Below are 16,091 nucleotides of genomic sequence, written 5' to 3'. Positions count from 1 at the left end.
ACGGTACATAAAAGTTGGAAAAGTAGGTCAGGGCAGGGGCTATGAAAGGCCAGACCAGATCGTGATGGACTTTAAATGTTTAACAGAAATGTCTTTATTTGATTCTAAAAGCAACATAGAACACCTGGAGTTTAAGAGAGAGCAACATGGTCAGATCTGCACTAAGAAAAATCACTTTAGCAGCCCTGTGGGGGATAAATTAGAGCAAGGGCTAACTTGAGGCAGAGAGACCAATTAGTGAATTATTGAAATAGGTTAGGCTAAAGGGGATGCTTGACCCAAGATATACAGGGAAAGACAAGAGAGATATTATAGAGGTAGAAACAAGATTTGGCAACTGAGTGGATATGTGGGGTCAAAAGGAATGAGATGTCAAGGATGACACTAAGGTTGCAAAGCTGGATGGCTAAAAGGATGGTGTGTGAGTGTGTGTGTGTGTGTGTGTGTGTATAATTTGTACATAGTTGTTTGCATGTTGTCTCTTCCATTAGACTGTGAGCTCCTTGAAAGCAGTTACTCATTTCTGCTTTTCTTTGTATCACCACTGCTTAGCACAGTGCCTGGTACACAGCAGGTGCTTAATAAATGCTTGCTATCTGACTGCTTTGGGAAAAGGTAATAAATAAGACTGAGAGAAGCTGACAAAGGTGGTTCTGAGTACTTGTGCCAGCTTGTTTATTACCCTTTTCCAAAGCAGTCAGTTAACACACACCTCCCGGGGTGGCTGTGAGGATAAAAATGTGGTAATATTTGTAAAGTTCTTTGCAAACCCTAAAGCATCACATAAATGTTAGCTGTTATTATTGGTATATGGCCTCTATGACTCTTCCCTGTCTGAACGTATAATCTTAACACTAGCCTTTGTTCCTCTGAGACACCATAGTTGTCCATGGACTTAGCACTAATAATACAGTCTACAGGATAAACAGTTTTCATCTTCATAGGAAAGAATACGATTTTCATAATACTATGTTTTAAAGACTCGGCGGTTTTATTTCTTAAATGAACGACAGAGATCATTCTGAAACTTAGCTCCACATTCACAAATCCTTATAATTGCCTTGATTCCTAACACTAGTAATAGAAGTACACAGAACTTACCATCGATATAAACACATTTCAATGCCTGACGCAGGTCTCCATCACTCATGGAAATCTTTAAGGCACGTAAGGTTGGCTGCACATCATTCACATAAATCTTACCATTTCGGATGTTACTGAAAATTTTACAGGCTTTACTGAGTCCTGAAGAAATGCAAGGAAGCATATGGCAAAATACTCAGTTAATATAGACAGGACATAGTAAAAGAGGCACATTGCAACACACACCCCAAACTATGTGATTAGAAGCAATTCCTGAATAGTCAGAGAATAGTAAAATATTATTGTAATCACCATCATTAAAAAAAAAAGTCTATATAACAAAAATCCTGATTCTCCTCCTCTAGCTCCAGAGAGAATAAATACATAGCCTGTAGATATGAGAAAAAAATGTCCCTCCCAAATCGCCTGCTCAAATGGAGTTCAGGGTCAATGCCAAGTGGAAGGAAGTTCATCTGGAAGCAGCGACCCACATACGTACCCTAGGGTTACAAGCTATGGGATTGCTAAGGGAGAAGAGACAAGATGAGGTTGAACACTTTTCTGCAACTACTTAGGTATTTGTGAAATCCAATAGAGCCCTTTCCTAGTCCCTGACCAACCACCCAAATTAAGACCATGCACCCATTTTGCAAGTTGCTTCAGGCAAATGCCTGAGAGAATTCTTCACCCTAATAAAATCACAGATTCGTTGTGTACTCACCTGATTTGAGTCTCAAATTGTTATATTCTAGCCTTGAATACCAATCATGGAAATAGGACTTGGAGGCAGCTAGGTGGCATAATATAAACAGGATTCAAGAAGATCTGAGTTCAAATTCTGTCTCAGACACTTACTAAATGTGTGATCCTGGGTAAGTCACTTAACGTCTTTCAAGTCAAAATTTTATAACTTAAAAATAAGTTACCATTTTCATGGGAACTTTTAATACCACTCCCAAGAAAATATTTCACCAGCAGCCCAGATCACCAAACCAAGTTTTTGGGGAAGCAAAGTTATTATAGGCTTTTAAAAAACGAAAAGCTGTCATTTCTCCCTCTAGCAATGCTAAAATTCAATGTATCTCTCAGAGCTTGTGAAGTATCACTTCACACAGTGGTCAGAAGTCTTCCATGGTTCATATTTTATGACAAACGGCATCAAGATAGGGCCTAGACCTAGGAGTTCATTAATGTGGGGAACTCACAGAAGAAATTCCCTCTACCAATGCAGGTTGGCAATTTCTCAGCAATTTATAGTCTCAGAGCAGGCGGTCTTACCCTTCGTTGGTGCCATAGACACCTTCAAGTGAGGCTTATTCATTCCATCTCCAAACAATATTTTAAGTGTATAAAATAAAATGCATAAGCTTATAAAGGAAACCAATTATATTGAAATACAATTATCAGAATATTTTAAAATAAATTCATGGACCCTGGGTTAAGAACCTCTATCATAAAGAATTGCCTAAAGCAGTGTCCAAGGTTACCCAGCCAGTACCTATTGGAGGCAGTTTTAAACCTAGATTTTCCTGGTTCTGAGGCTGACTCTCTCTATCTGTTATATAATGCTGCTTCTCTTTCTGTGATAGAAAGCAATTCCTGAATAATGAAGGAACAGTGGAATTACAATAGGCACCATACGTAATAAGTCATTTTTATAACCAAATGTCCTCCTACTTAATGATCAGTCATAAACATTTATTGAGTGCTTGCTATTCAATTCAACAAGCTTTTGCTGCCTATCACGCCTACTGTGTGCCAGGTATTGGGCCTGTTGCTATCAGAAATACAGAAGGAGTATATATATAGTCCTTGGCCTCCAGTAGCCTACCATGTAGTTAAAACAAGATAGTATATCATTAAGTGTTAAACTATGTGGGGCAGCCGCTTGGATTGTAGAAGGAAGCATTTTCCTGCTTTAACGCTCCTGTCCCTCCTCAGATTATCTTATATTTACTTATCTGTTTGCATGTTCTATCTCCTAGTTGAATATAAGCTCCCTGAGGGCAGGGACTTTTTCATCTCTGGCTATGTATCACTAGTACCTACCAGGAGCCTTGTATATAGTAGGTGCTTAATATATTGAATTGAGCTGAAAGGGTATCACCTGAGAGGGGGATGGGGAAGTGGGGAGAGTAAAGGAAGGCTTCAGGGGGAAAAAGGAATGAGAAATCTGATCAGTAAGAAAAAAGAGGGGATTCCTGTTTAGGGCAAAGGACCTTATCAGAGGCCTAGAGATAGGAATAAGAATGGCATCGCTCATGAAAGCCAGTGTGCCTTTTTCCAAACAATACTTATTTTCCAGTTATAAAGGAAAAATTTAGGCATGCTTACCTTCCCTGCCCCGTCTCCTATCCTTAAAGTTTATAGTAGCAGAATCTCTAGTAGCCTGTGAAGTATTAACAAAAATCTCTTCTAGGAAAGGGGGCCGTTGAAGTAGATTATTCCTCATTAAGGGTCTCCAATTGTGTATACATTTCAGATTACTATAAGGGCCTGAATGAACAGTGATGGACAAGAATCAGAGAATCTCAAGGTTGAAAGGAATCTCAGAAGCCACCTAGTCCAAGAATCCTTACTACAGGGGAACAGTGGGAGGGAAGGGTTCATTTAAAAAATACTTGCTATTTGAAAAATAAAAATAATAAATTTTTACAAATTCTTTCTAGATATTCAACAAAGGTCATCCAGTTCTTGCTTAAAGACCTCCATTGGATGAGGGGAAGAAGGAAGGGATTTGAACTCATCTATCTACCTAATATTTCATCTATTCATCATATTATCTATGCCACAAAGCTGCCTCCAAGTCCCATCCCCATGATAGTATTCAAGGCTATAATATAGCATGTTCGGAAATCTATAAGCATTAGAAAGTTCTCCTTTACATATGAAACCTAAATCTAGGGGAGTTTTTTGTTGGGGTTTTTTTGTGAATAAAGAAAGAGAATTCAAGTCACCTGACCAAGGTCAGCTAAATTCTAGAGTACTGAAAGAACTGAGTGATATGAACTGGAACATAAGGTTTTAAGTCTCCCTATCCTGTGCTTTTAATATGAACTAGAACCTAAGGCTTTAAGTCTCCCTATCCTGTGCTTTTATTTTTTTGTAACCATACACGTACTCCAATGGTTCTCGAACTTTTCCACAGTGGTAGAGCCCTTTAGTTTAAACAAAACCTTTGACAGTAAAAATTGCAGTAAAATGTTCTCAAAATGACTCTCTTAGTGATTATTAACAAGCTATATAAAGTTCATTTTTTCGAAAACCCACAAACTCTGGAGGAATTTTACGGATCCCTCGCAGTACAGTTTGAGAAATACTGCCTTACTCCATTCAGTCCTTCTTTACGATTAGTTACAGGCAAACTCACGCAGAAGTGCATTCCACTTCAATCTATGGCCTTAATTCCTAACAGTATATATAAAAAAGCTGTATTGTGTCTTATTATGACAATAAAGCAACTCAGGGATGAAACTAATCTGCTGTCATTACAAATAACCCCCAATTTTTGCCATAATGGGGAATATTTACTGATACTAATACAGTATTAATTTTTATTATTGTTGTTAAGTTGTTTTTCAGTCATGTCCAACTCTCTGTGACCCCATTTGGAGTTTTCTTAGGAGAGATACTGGAGTAGTTTGCCATTTCCTTCTCCAGCTCATTTTACAGATGAGGAAACTGAGGCAAACTGTGTTAAGTGTTGGTTGAATTTGAACTCAGGTCCTCCTAATTCCAGGGCTGGCGCTCTATCCTATATTCTTCAGCACCTAGCTGACCTTCTATTTGTCACACTGGGATATGTGTGTGTGTGTGTGTGTGTGTGTGTGCGCGCGCACGCACGTACACATATATATGTGTATGTGTGTGTGTATTATATATGATGAATTAGTAATATGGAGTAGCTAGGTGGCACTATGGATAGCATGCTGGGCTTGGAGTCAGGAAGACTCATCTTCATGAGTTCAAATCTGGCCTCAGCCACTTACTGTGTGACCCTGGGCAAGTCTCTTGACCCTGTTTGCCTCAGTTTCCTCATCTGTCAAATAAGCTGGAGAAGGAAATGGCAAACCCACTCTAGTATATATGCCAAGAAAAATGGGCACAACTGAAATAACTCAGCAACAACATATGACAAATGGAAGAGACATCCCACAGCAAAGAAAGCCTTGCTCTCTGGGAAATCTACTTCTGGGTAGGGAACCACATACATTACCTTCCACGTCTGGTAAGAAAAACTCTCCATGCTGCACCTCCTCGTACAATGTCAGGTAAAGGTTGGAAAGAAGGCTAGTTTTCCTACAAAAGAAGAACAAACTTTAGAAAGGCTAAATTTTTGGCAAAAGTTAAAAAGTTAAAAGTTTGGCAAAAGCTCTTCTTAGTCTCCCAAGATGATTCTCCGAAGAAGAGCCTTCCCCTTCCTCCCTCTTTGAAGAGCTGTCTAAATGGTGTCATATTGAATCACCCCAAATGCCACCACCTCATTCCCTTTAGGATAACTTCTCTCCCTGTAGCAGAACTTCCATGTACTCAGTCACAATCCACTGACACTCTATAGCTGGGATCTGAAGCACTTTGGAATCGACCATGAGACTTGGGAGACACTGGCACAGGACTGCCCAGAATGCATCAAAGAAGGTGCTATGGTCTATGAGCAAAACAGAATTGCAGTAGCTCAAAGGAAACAAGAGATGTGAAAATTTAGAGCCATCTCCACTCTAAGTGTTCGTATGGACTATTTGTGCCCAAGCCTTCCAAGCTCGTATTGATCTAATCAGCCACAAGTGGACACACAGTACCTTGACTCCAAACATAGTGGTGTCATTTTGGTCCTCTTTGAGAATGAAGGACAACAATCAACCATAGCTGGGATCCCAAATTTTCCTGTTTACATGTGCTGACTTTTTAAGGAAGTTGTCAAGACCAGAAACTTCCTGTAATAGTTAAAGAAACTTAAGTCCCATTCTTGGCTGATCAGCAAACAGCCTGAAAGAGATATTGTGGCAACTTGTATGTAAGCCTGGACCCACTCTGCAAGCCCCCTCAAACTGACTGGCATTCTTTTGGAAGGAGAGAAGCAGGAACTAGGAACAAAGGGACAGCAACCCTCTTCCAGAACCCACCATTATCAAAGAAAGTAGAAAAGCATCCCAGACTTACCGAGGAGGTGTAGAAAATGCTGGTCTTATTGATGGAATGCTGCAAGTGCTAAACTGGTGCTGCTGAAACTTGGCAAAAGAAATACTCTCTTCCCTGCTGCCCCTCCTCTTCTCCCTCTCTTTTTCCTTTTCCTTTTCTCTTTCCTTTTCTCTTTCTTTTTCTCTTTCTCTTTCTTTTTCTTTTTCCTTTTCTCTTTCCTTCTCCTCCTTCTCTTTTTCTTCCTTTTCCTTCTCTCTCTCCCTTTCTTTTTCTTTTTCTTTTTCCTTCGTCTTTTCATTTTCCCTTTCCCTCATTGCCATCCTAATTAAGGAAGGTGTTATCTGAATAAAAACACAACAACTTATGATCATAGGTTCACAGGATTTTAGGGTCTGAAGGAATTGTCTGAGATTGTCTGGCCTCATTATTTGCTTTTAGGTAGTGCCAGAGATGAGTCATATAACTTAGCATACCCCAAGGTGCTGACATGGGGGCAGGAAAATTTACTTCCCAAGAGATCTAGTTTAGAAACCACCTCCAAGGACAAATCTCATCCCCATATATATGTGTATGTGTGTACATATGCATATATATATATATGTATACATATATATGCATATGTATATATACCTATATTTGCATACATCTGTTGGCATGGAGAATAACTTAGGAAGTTCATTTGGCATTGAGTAATCCAAATAATTGCCTCAATTCCTTACTCTTACCATGCATTTATAAACATAATTCAAGAAAAAATGAATGAATGAATAAACAAGCGCCTACTGTTTGCCAGGTATAAGTGGCAGTAATACAAATACAAAAGTCCTATAGCCCCTGCCCTTTTCCCATCCTTCTTGATTCTAGTGTCTTCCTTCTGTTGATTATTCCTATTTATCTTGCCTATGGCTTGTTTGTACATAGTTATTTGTATGTTATCTCCCCTATTGGATTGTGAGCTGCATGAGGATCTCCAGCACTTAGGACAGCTCCTGGCACATAGTAGACCCTTCAATGCTTATTGACTAAATTGGTTGTCCTCAAGGAATTCTCATTCTAATAAGGGAGATGATACATATTAAGGAGTGATAACCAGGGAAAGGAGGAGTCACAAGGATTGTAAGCGGTGCCATACAACTGTCAATTGTCATTCCCTTTCTAGTATCAGCGGTAGTATTGATTGGATGACCAGAGCAAAAAGTGAGATGGGGGGGAGGGGTGGCGGGAGCACGGAAATAGGGCAGATGTCAACATGCCTAAGTAGGCTGTAATTTCCAATAGATGGATAGAAAGTGAAGGTATTGGCAAGATACAATGGATTAAGGGTATTTCTGCTCATTCACCCATGAAGCAGAATGGCTCTGGCCCAGTAAAGTAAAGCAAGTGAGTATTTAAAACATTCACTTAACAATCAAGGTAACTGTAGCATTATTTAATTCTGCACATGAACTCAGAAAATTTTAATGGGTACTTTTTAAAAAAATTCCACAGCAAACTCCAGTTTGTTTGGGGGTTTTGTTGTACCAGTCTTGTTATTTAATCAGTGGAGAACTTCCATCCACTAAGGCAGATTGCAATTCCTCTGGCACTCACATGCGTACAGAGTTGCCTGGATGACAGAGAGGTGAAGTGACTTTCCCATGGCTGCACAGCCAGTATGTGTCAGAATCCGAAACTGAAGGCTGTTTTTCCTGACTCCTAGGCTAGCACTTTTTCCTTAAAATCCGCTGCTTCTCAATAAACTTAGCAATCAGAAAAGTAATTATTTATTATCTACTTTGGGTTCATCATCTTGCTAGGTGTTGTAAGAGATAATATTGAAGTCTAAAGTGAAGCATCAAGGTGGTGCAATGGGTAGAGCACTGGGTCCGGAATCAGGAAGAACTGAGTTCACAAAGCAAGTCTCTGAATGCCTCAGTTTCCACTGTAAAGCACCTACCTCTCATGGTTATGAGGCTCAAATGAGTTAATATTTGTAAATATTTCTTAGCACAATGCTTGGTACATAGCAAGCACTTAATGCCTTTTTCCTTCCTTTCCTCCTAATAAAGATAGATTTCCTATCTTCAGAAAACTTATATCTAGTTGGGGAAGAGAAGACTAATGCACATAAAAACTGGTGGATTATACAAGAGTTGTAAATACGGCCAGACTGCATAGCTAATCACATGCTTCACATGCTTGGGGTAGAAACCCCACCAACTCACCAGTGGGTTTGAGACCCCTCGGTTACCCTCAACCTGGTTCAGCCCATCTGCCGAAACAGTTTACTGGGGTGTGCACGCTGTGCATGCCACAGCTTCTTGGAGCCACAGGTGAGAGTTGGGTGAAAGAGGCAGACACTGAAGGTGGGAAGCAGCCCTGAAAAGGGCTTGGCAGTCATCACACCAGAGGTACCAGTCATGCTTGAACACACCCTACACCCCGAATAGCTATTAAAAGCTAAACAGAGGAACTTATATTTTATAATCCAGGTAAAGGGAAGCCACCAGAGTTGATCGAATAAGGGTGGTGGATGCAAATAGAGAGGAGACAGATGGGAGAGGTTAGAGGTAAAAACAAGATCTGGCAACTGATTGGCTACGAGGGGTGAGGGAGAATGGGAGCTAGAAGAGTGACTAGAAGGATGGTGGTCCCTTCATCAGAAATAAAGAAGTTCAATGAGGAGAGAGTTTGGGAGAGATAATAGATGAGATCTTGAACTATTGCAACCTATCTATGTTCATTCTGTGAGATTTGCTCTGTCTCACCCAAAACAAAAAGAGGGGAAGGTAAGTCCCTGGTCATGGCTATAGATTGCAGAGTTCTTCCCTCAACGGGTATCTGCCAAAGCCGGGAAGCAATCTAGGTGGTAGAGGGTGAATGTGCTGGACAAAGTGAATTTTCCACCCTTGCTGTTACTGCTCTGGGTGCCTAGAAGTGGTTAGATTCTAACAGCCGTGAAGGACTAAAGCCCTGCCTAGAAAGGGAAGGCTGCTAGCATGCAGAGCAGGGGAAGGGAATTGTTGTGATTGTTCAGTCACTTCAGTCTTGTCCAACTTCTCATGACCCCATCTAGGGTTTTCTGGGCAAAGATACTGGAGTGGTTTGCCATTGCCTTCTCCAGCTCATTTTATAGCCAAGCATTCAAACTCTGTTTCAGAGAACACAACTCTGATGGGCTGCCAAAAAGACTATTTTATGAAGAACTCACACAGGGCAAGCATTCACATGGTTGTCAGAAGAAGTGATACAAGGACACTCTCAAGGTCTCTCTTAAGAAATTTGGGATTGATTGTGTGACATGGGAGACACTGGCACAGGACTGCTCAGCATGGTGTGCTCACATCAGAGAAGGTGCTATTCTCTATAAGCAAAGAAGAATTGATACAGCTCAAAGAAAACAAAGGATGAGCAAATTTAGAGAATCCATCCCAAATGTTCACATGGACTATTTGTGTCCAACCTGTGCTAGAGCATTCCAAGCTCGTATTGGTCTGATCAGCCACAGTCGGACAAACTGAAACTTGACTCTACTAGCATAGTGATGTCATTTTGGTCCTCTTGGAAAACAAATAACAACCAAACCAAACAGATAAGAAAACTGAGGCAAGCAGGGTTAAGCGACTTGCCCAGGGTCACACAGTTAGGAAGTGTCTGAGGCCAGATTTGAACTCAGAAAGATGAGTCTTCCTGACCTTAGGCCTGGCATTCTATCTACTTCACCATCTAGCTAGAGTAAGGAAATTTAGGGGATCAAAGATAGATGTGGTTGTGTCAAAGACAAGTTTCACAATAATTGGCTATGTTGGAAGAGTAGGATGTGATCCATCTTCCTACCTTCTGACCCCCTTGGGCTTATGTCCAGGTCTTGGCAGGGAAGGGGTTAGACTACAGACTCCCAGGGTCCTGGTCCCCAATTTGGAAGCCTATAGCATAGACTATAAATGCTACAGGGGTTCAAAGGCAAATAAAATGAATGAAGATGGGACCAGTTGAGGAAGGTTTCACAAAAAAGGCAGGACTTGAGAAAAACATTGAAGGAGGATTTGAATAAGGGGGAAAGAAGAGCATTTCAGGTAAAGGAATTTAAGTGAAGGCCCACAGGAAGAAGTGAGTGCTGCCGGCTCAGAAGGTAGGTCTAAGTAGAACAACTGTCTGTGCGGGTCATAGGAAAGAAAGTTAAAGAAGTGGAACCAAATTATGAAGAACCTTAAAAAACTATATAGGTTTTAATAGGCTATAGAAAGCCACTGAAGATTTCTGAGCGAAAAAATGATATGTTAAAGAAGGTATTTAGGGAAAATCACTCTGACCACCCTGATACAGGCTGTCAGCCCTCTCCCACTAGTTGAGGCAAGGTTGTGGTGGTGGTGGTGGTTCAGTAGATATAGAGCACTGGGCCTCTAGTTCAACTTGAGTTCAAATCTGGTCTCAGACACTTAACAGCTGTGTGACTGTAGGTAAGTCACTTAACCTCTGTCTGCCTCAAGTTTCCTCATCTGTAAAATGGATATAATAATAACACCTACTTTCCCAGTGTCATCAAAAGGATAAAATCAGATAATATTTATAAAGCTCTTTGCAAACCCTAATATATAAATGATAACTATTATTCTTTTTTTGGAGGGGGGAAGACATGGCAGTTGGGGTTAAGTGACTTGCCCAAGGTCACATAGCTAGTAAGTGTGTCAATTGTCTGAGGCAGGATTTGAACTCAGGTCCTTCAGACTCCAGGGCCATGCTCTACTCACTGCGCCACTTAGCTGCCCCAATGATAACTATGATTATTATTACTATTACAATTCCCTGAAACTAGAGAGAAGGACGGAAAGATAAGTATCATCTGGGTGAAGGATCATGTGTACCTTTCCTGTATTACCAATTTCAAAGAACTGGCACCTAATAAAATACATTTAACTCAAAAAGCATGATGAATATAATTTGATCTTCCTTTCATGATTCAAAAGGCAATTCCAGATCTTGTCTTTTTTAGTAGGAATTAACATTGGATTGCAGAGGAATGACAATGTGGTTAGTGGAAACAACAAAGGACTAGGTAAGTCTCAACCCTGCCACTTGGTAGCTTTGGCAAATCACTTCCTCTGTCTGGGCAGAGGATGGGCAAAGTAATCTGGATATTAAAAAAAAGCTAAATTCTATCCAATGTGTACAAGGGTCGTCAAAGTGAGTATTTTGACTAAAAGAATTCTGGTTACCGACAACAAAAAAACACGGTCAGGGAAAAAAAAAAGCATCACTCCCTTTTAAAAGGTTTCCTTCAGGTGTTTAAAATGAAATATGGAATGGCCAAATGGCTTCTTTCAATACTATCTTAGACCAAAGCAAAAAGCAGTGTTTATAGGGCTGGGAAGCAAGGTTTGCCATCCTTACCTCAGTTCCTTTATCTTCCATTAATACCTCTCTTTTTTTCTTGCTTTTGCTTGGTGTCCTTTGAATTAATTTTTCCTCTTCGCAGACGAACACTGTTGTATCAAACCTAAATTACATAGTAACTTGGCATCATTAGTCAATGGATTAGCTATCCCCACTTTCTTACTTTATTTTTCCCTCCTCTTTTTACTTTTCCTCTTTCTCTTCATTTACAATCAGGAAAATCACTGATGTAGACATCTCAGACACCAGGTAGCAATCATCACATACAGTAGGATAAACTATTATCCTAAACGAGAGATGGGAAGAGCAAGTCTGGTCTCGTAGACCTTTAGGTTCAGTTAAATGTTGACAGGACCCCACAGGGAAATGAGTGAGTTGGGCACATGCAAGTTGAGGACAAGTTACACCTGGAATAGTGAGGTTTAAAGCCTTAGGGCACCCCTCTCTTTAGTCTACTTCTCTGCCCTTACCTTGAAACCAGATTTTTGAGTACATCCTGACTTCCCTTTTATGGAAAGAAAAAGGGAAAATGCAGGCGGTAAAGAGCTGAATTTGAATTGACAGAACTTCAATCACCACTTTTTAAGTACCTACTATGTGCCAAGTACTGTGTGCCATTTATTGCCTTTGTGATTGTAGGCAAATCACTTAATCTCTAAAGAGATTTACCTTAAACCTTAGTTTCCAAAAAGAACTTTGGCCTAGATCAGGGCTTCTTAAACTTTTTCCACTCTTGACTGCTTTTCTGTGTAGGCAGTGGTTGTTGGTATTGGTTGTCCCGAGGGCATGCTCAGTGCAAAGTGTGCATGCTCTGTGTTCAGAACCAAGGCTGCAGTAAAGTTGCTGATGCAATAAGGGCAAGCACTGACAGAAACACCTTGGATTCATTGTGCATTTGATTTTTAATTAATTTTTGATCCTTGTGTGTTCAGAAACCTTTTACTGTCACCAAATTTTTTGCAAACTCACATCGACCTACGGTTTAAGAAGAGCTGGTCTAGATGACTTTAAAAGGTTCCTTCCGGTGCTAAATCAATAACTCTTATTCTCTCACCTTCTACTATATCCCAACCCCCTTTTTAAGAAGGAAACGTCATTCTTCCCCCTAAATTGTCTGATCAAGAGGTGAAAAGGTATAGATGATCTTGTTTGTTGGAAGTAAAAAATATCTTTAAAAAAAAGTGGTAAACTCATCTGTGCAAGCCCTTAGAACTAGGATTCTTAACCTGGGGTCCTTGAACCTTAAAAAAAATTCTAATACCAGAACTCCAAAGGATTCATGACTAAAAGTGCTATCCACCTCCAGGTAGAGAACTGATGAATTCAGAATGCAGATTAAAGCATATTTTTCCTTTTTTTAAATTTTTCTTGCTTCACCCCTTCCAGAATATGACTAGTGTAATGACTGCTTTATAAGACTTCATATGTATAATGAGTATGATATTTCTTACCACATCAATGGGTGGGGGCAGAGGGATAGAGAGAATTTGTAACTGAAAATAAAACAATCTATTTTTTAAATTTAATAATGGTATTTCAATATGATTTGTTTCCTTTGCAATCCTATGTATTTTATTTTATGCATTTTGAAACATTTAAACATTCAAAGACATTATTCTGAGAAGGGGTCCATAGGTTTCAACAGACTGCTAACGGGGTCCATAATGCAAAAAAAAATAATTATGAACACCTGCTTTAGAACAGTTGTATATCAAACTCAAATAGAAACAGTGAAGATAAATCCTTCGTAAGGATCTCATCTGGTAGCATATTGACTTAGAAAACAACATATTAATACTATCTCTATTCTTATTATTTTTATTTATTATGTTCAATATGTCCCAATTACATTTTAATCTGGTTCAGTCCATATTCGGGAGTTATCAGCCTGCAGTGTACATGACACCTCTGCTTAGGGGATTTGCTGGAGGGAGACAATTTTCTTGATGGGAATAGCTTTGAAAATTGGTCTCAGACACATTTTTTAAAAGTTAGAAATCTAAGAGAAGTACTTTTAGAACCATCCCTTCACCAAGCCATAAGCAAAAGGCAACAATAGGTATATGCCGTTGAATTTGTCCAATGTAACTGGAAATGATGTAGATCTCCCATTAGATCATAAGCTCCTTGAGGACAGGGACCGTCTTTTGCCTCTTAGCACAATGCATAGCACATAAAATGCATTTAGAAATGTTGATTGGTTGATTGAGTGATTGATTGATCTCTGGATGTAGCCCATGAAACAGCTAAGATCCAAGAGTGGAATCAAAACACCCTCCATGAACTCAAGCCATGATATGTTGATGTCAGACAAATGGCTAAATCACGTAGATTGATTCACAAAAACAGACATTTATGTTGGTAATTCAGGATCAGGTCATCACCTGATCATCACATCAGGTCATCACATCAAAAGATTAACCTTATGGATTAATGATAATTATGATAATAATATCTAACATTTGGTTGGCAGCTAGATGGCACTGTGGATAGAGTGCTGGGCCTACAGTCATCTTCCTGAGTTCAACAGACATTTAGGAGCTGTGTGACCCTGGGAAAGTCACTTTCCCCTGTTTGCCTCAGTTTCTTCATCTATAAAATGAGCTGGAGAAAGAAATGCCAAGAAAACCCCAAATGGGGTCACAAAGAATCAGACACAGCTCAACAACAAAACATTTGGCTAGCACCCCACTACACATCATGCACAAATATTTTAAAATATAGAGAATTAGTGATAAAAATTGAAACCCTATGGGAAGATAATAAGGTGCTTTATAATTATTATCTCATCTGATCCTGACAACAACCCTAGAAGGCAAGTGATACTATTATTCCTCATTTTACAAATGAGGAAACTGAGGTAAACAGAGGTTAAGTGACTTGCTGAGGGTCACACAGCTACTAAGTGTCTGAGGTCACATTTGAACTCAGGTCTTTGACTCTAGGCTCTATCATGAGGTGATTTAAATCTTTAGATTTATGTCACAGTTTGTACTCTATCTGCTGTGCCATCTAGCTGCAAAGAAATGATAGAAATTGTATAACTCTGTCTCTACAGGTTACAGAAAATTAGCGAGACACAACAGGTGGCCTTAATCATATACAAGAAATTTCATATCTTTCATAAAGCTAATGAATAATGAGTCCCTGTACTATAAAAACATGCCTCAAAATATCCTGGACAACTCAACAAATAAGTGATGCTGGAACTGGTGCATTATCACAGAAAAAAAACTCTTGCCCATAATCACCCAGATATAACACCAATCCACAAAAATGGAAGTACATTTTAAGAGATGTAGCCATGCCAAGTACTCAAAATGTCCAAGCTATATGGAATCAAATGTTTTAAAATACAGAGAACTAGTGATAAAAATTGAAACCCTATGGGAAGAGAATAAGGTATATATCATGTCTGTCATCCTGTCTGCTACTGAAGTTGAGCTGAGGAGGCTTTCAGGCAGTCTAAAGAAAATGAGTTTCAAGAATAATATTTTTACTTAATTACAAAAAATCAGTTAATTTATCCACCTGTGCAGTGGTCCCCAGAGCATTAAATAAAATAATTATAATTATAGCAGGATAATAATATAAATAATTGTATATAATAATATAGCAGGATAATGACTTGTCCCAAGAACATTTCCATCTGACATAATAATAACCATTCCCTTTATAAAGTTTAGGGTACTGTCCCTTTAAGGTACTATAAGGACAGTAAAATACTGTCCTTTTCATAGGAAGCTGTTTAGTGCTAAAAGAGGTATAAAAGGTACTTTTGAATAAAGAAAGAGTTTTAAATCAATTGATAAATGATGTAAGATATTGCCTCTGTCACAAAAGAGCATTTTGATGCCTAAAAGGTGTAGGAAAAGAACTTTGTTCTAATAAAAATTTCTAAAATATGTAAATGAAGAAACAAAGTTTTAAGATGAGATTTGAACAGTTAAAACAAAAAACAAACTGTAACATAAATCTAAAAATTTAAATCACCTTGTGAAAGCTGTAGAGTGATGCTTCATTTGTCTACAAAGAGTTTGATGGATTAAAGTGGCAGAGGAAAAAATTTTATTTATTAAAAACTGGAAAATGTACAAAAATATAAGTTTCAAGGACAGAATGTGATGCCAGTCCCTTAGTTCATTTACCTAAACTGGTTTAATATTAAAGAAGGTTAAACTAAAACGATTAGAAACCATATAACTAGTTAGAGACTAAGGTAGGATCAAATAAAAATACAACCTGTTGATTTTATAGGGGAAATTTAGTGAGTTCTTGCCTTTTAAGTAAAAGGTGAGTCACTAAGTGACTCTGGGTTAAATCATCAGAAGGTATTGAGCATGTCTGTTATGAGGTTTTTTTCTTTCTTTTGGGGGAAGGGAGTGAAGGTAGGAGGTAGAGTGGGTGGATTTTCATTCATTGAAAATTTTGAGTTAATTTAAAACCTATTATTATATTGGATGGCTTAGGGAGGTGGGGCTGGAGGGATAATGGAA

At 39.0% G+C, this 16,091-nt stretch overlaps 1 protein-coding gene across 1 annotated transcript in view; it reads right to left on the bottom strand.

The window, feature by feature from the left end:
* EFCAB13 (EF-hand calcium binding domain 13) overlaps positions 1 to 3,535 on the bottom strand; it is a 196,437-nt gene extending 192,902 nt beyond the window's left edge. Inside the window, exons 1-2 of the mRNA XM_036755639.1 lie at positions 3,418 to 3,535; positions 1,102 to 1,245 (exon numbers count right to left, since the gene is read on the bottom strand). Of these exons, the coding sequence (XP_036611534.1) occupies positions 1,102 to 1,245; positions 3,418 to 3,535 (262 nt within the window). The remainder of the gene's footprint in view (positions 1 to 1,101; positions 1,246 to 3,417) is intronic.
* Positions 3,536 to 16,091: the final 12,556 nt, after the last annotated feature.

This window comes from Trichosurus vulpecula, chromosome 4 (genome assembly GCF_011100635.1).
Source record: "Trichosurus vulpecula isolate mTriVul1 chromosome 4, mTriVul1.pri, whole genome shotgun sequence".
NCBI classification, from domain to species: domain Eukaryota; kingdom Metazoa; phylum Chordata; class Mammalia; order Diprotodontia; family Phalangeridae; genus Trichosurus; species Trichosurus vulpecula.
This window is presented reverse-complemented; position numbering and strand designations above follow the sequence as displayed.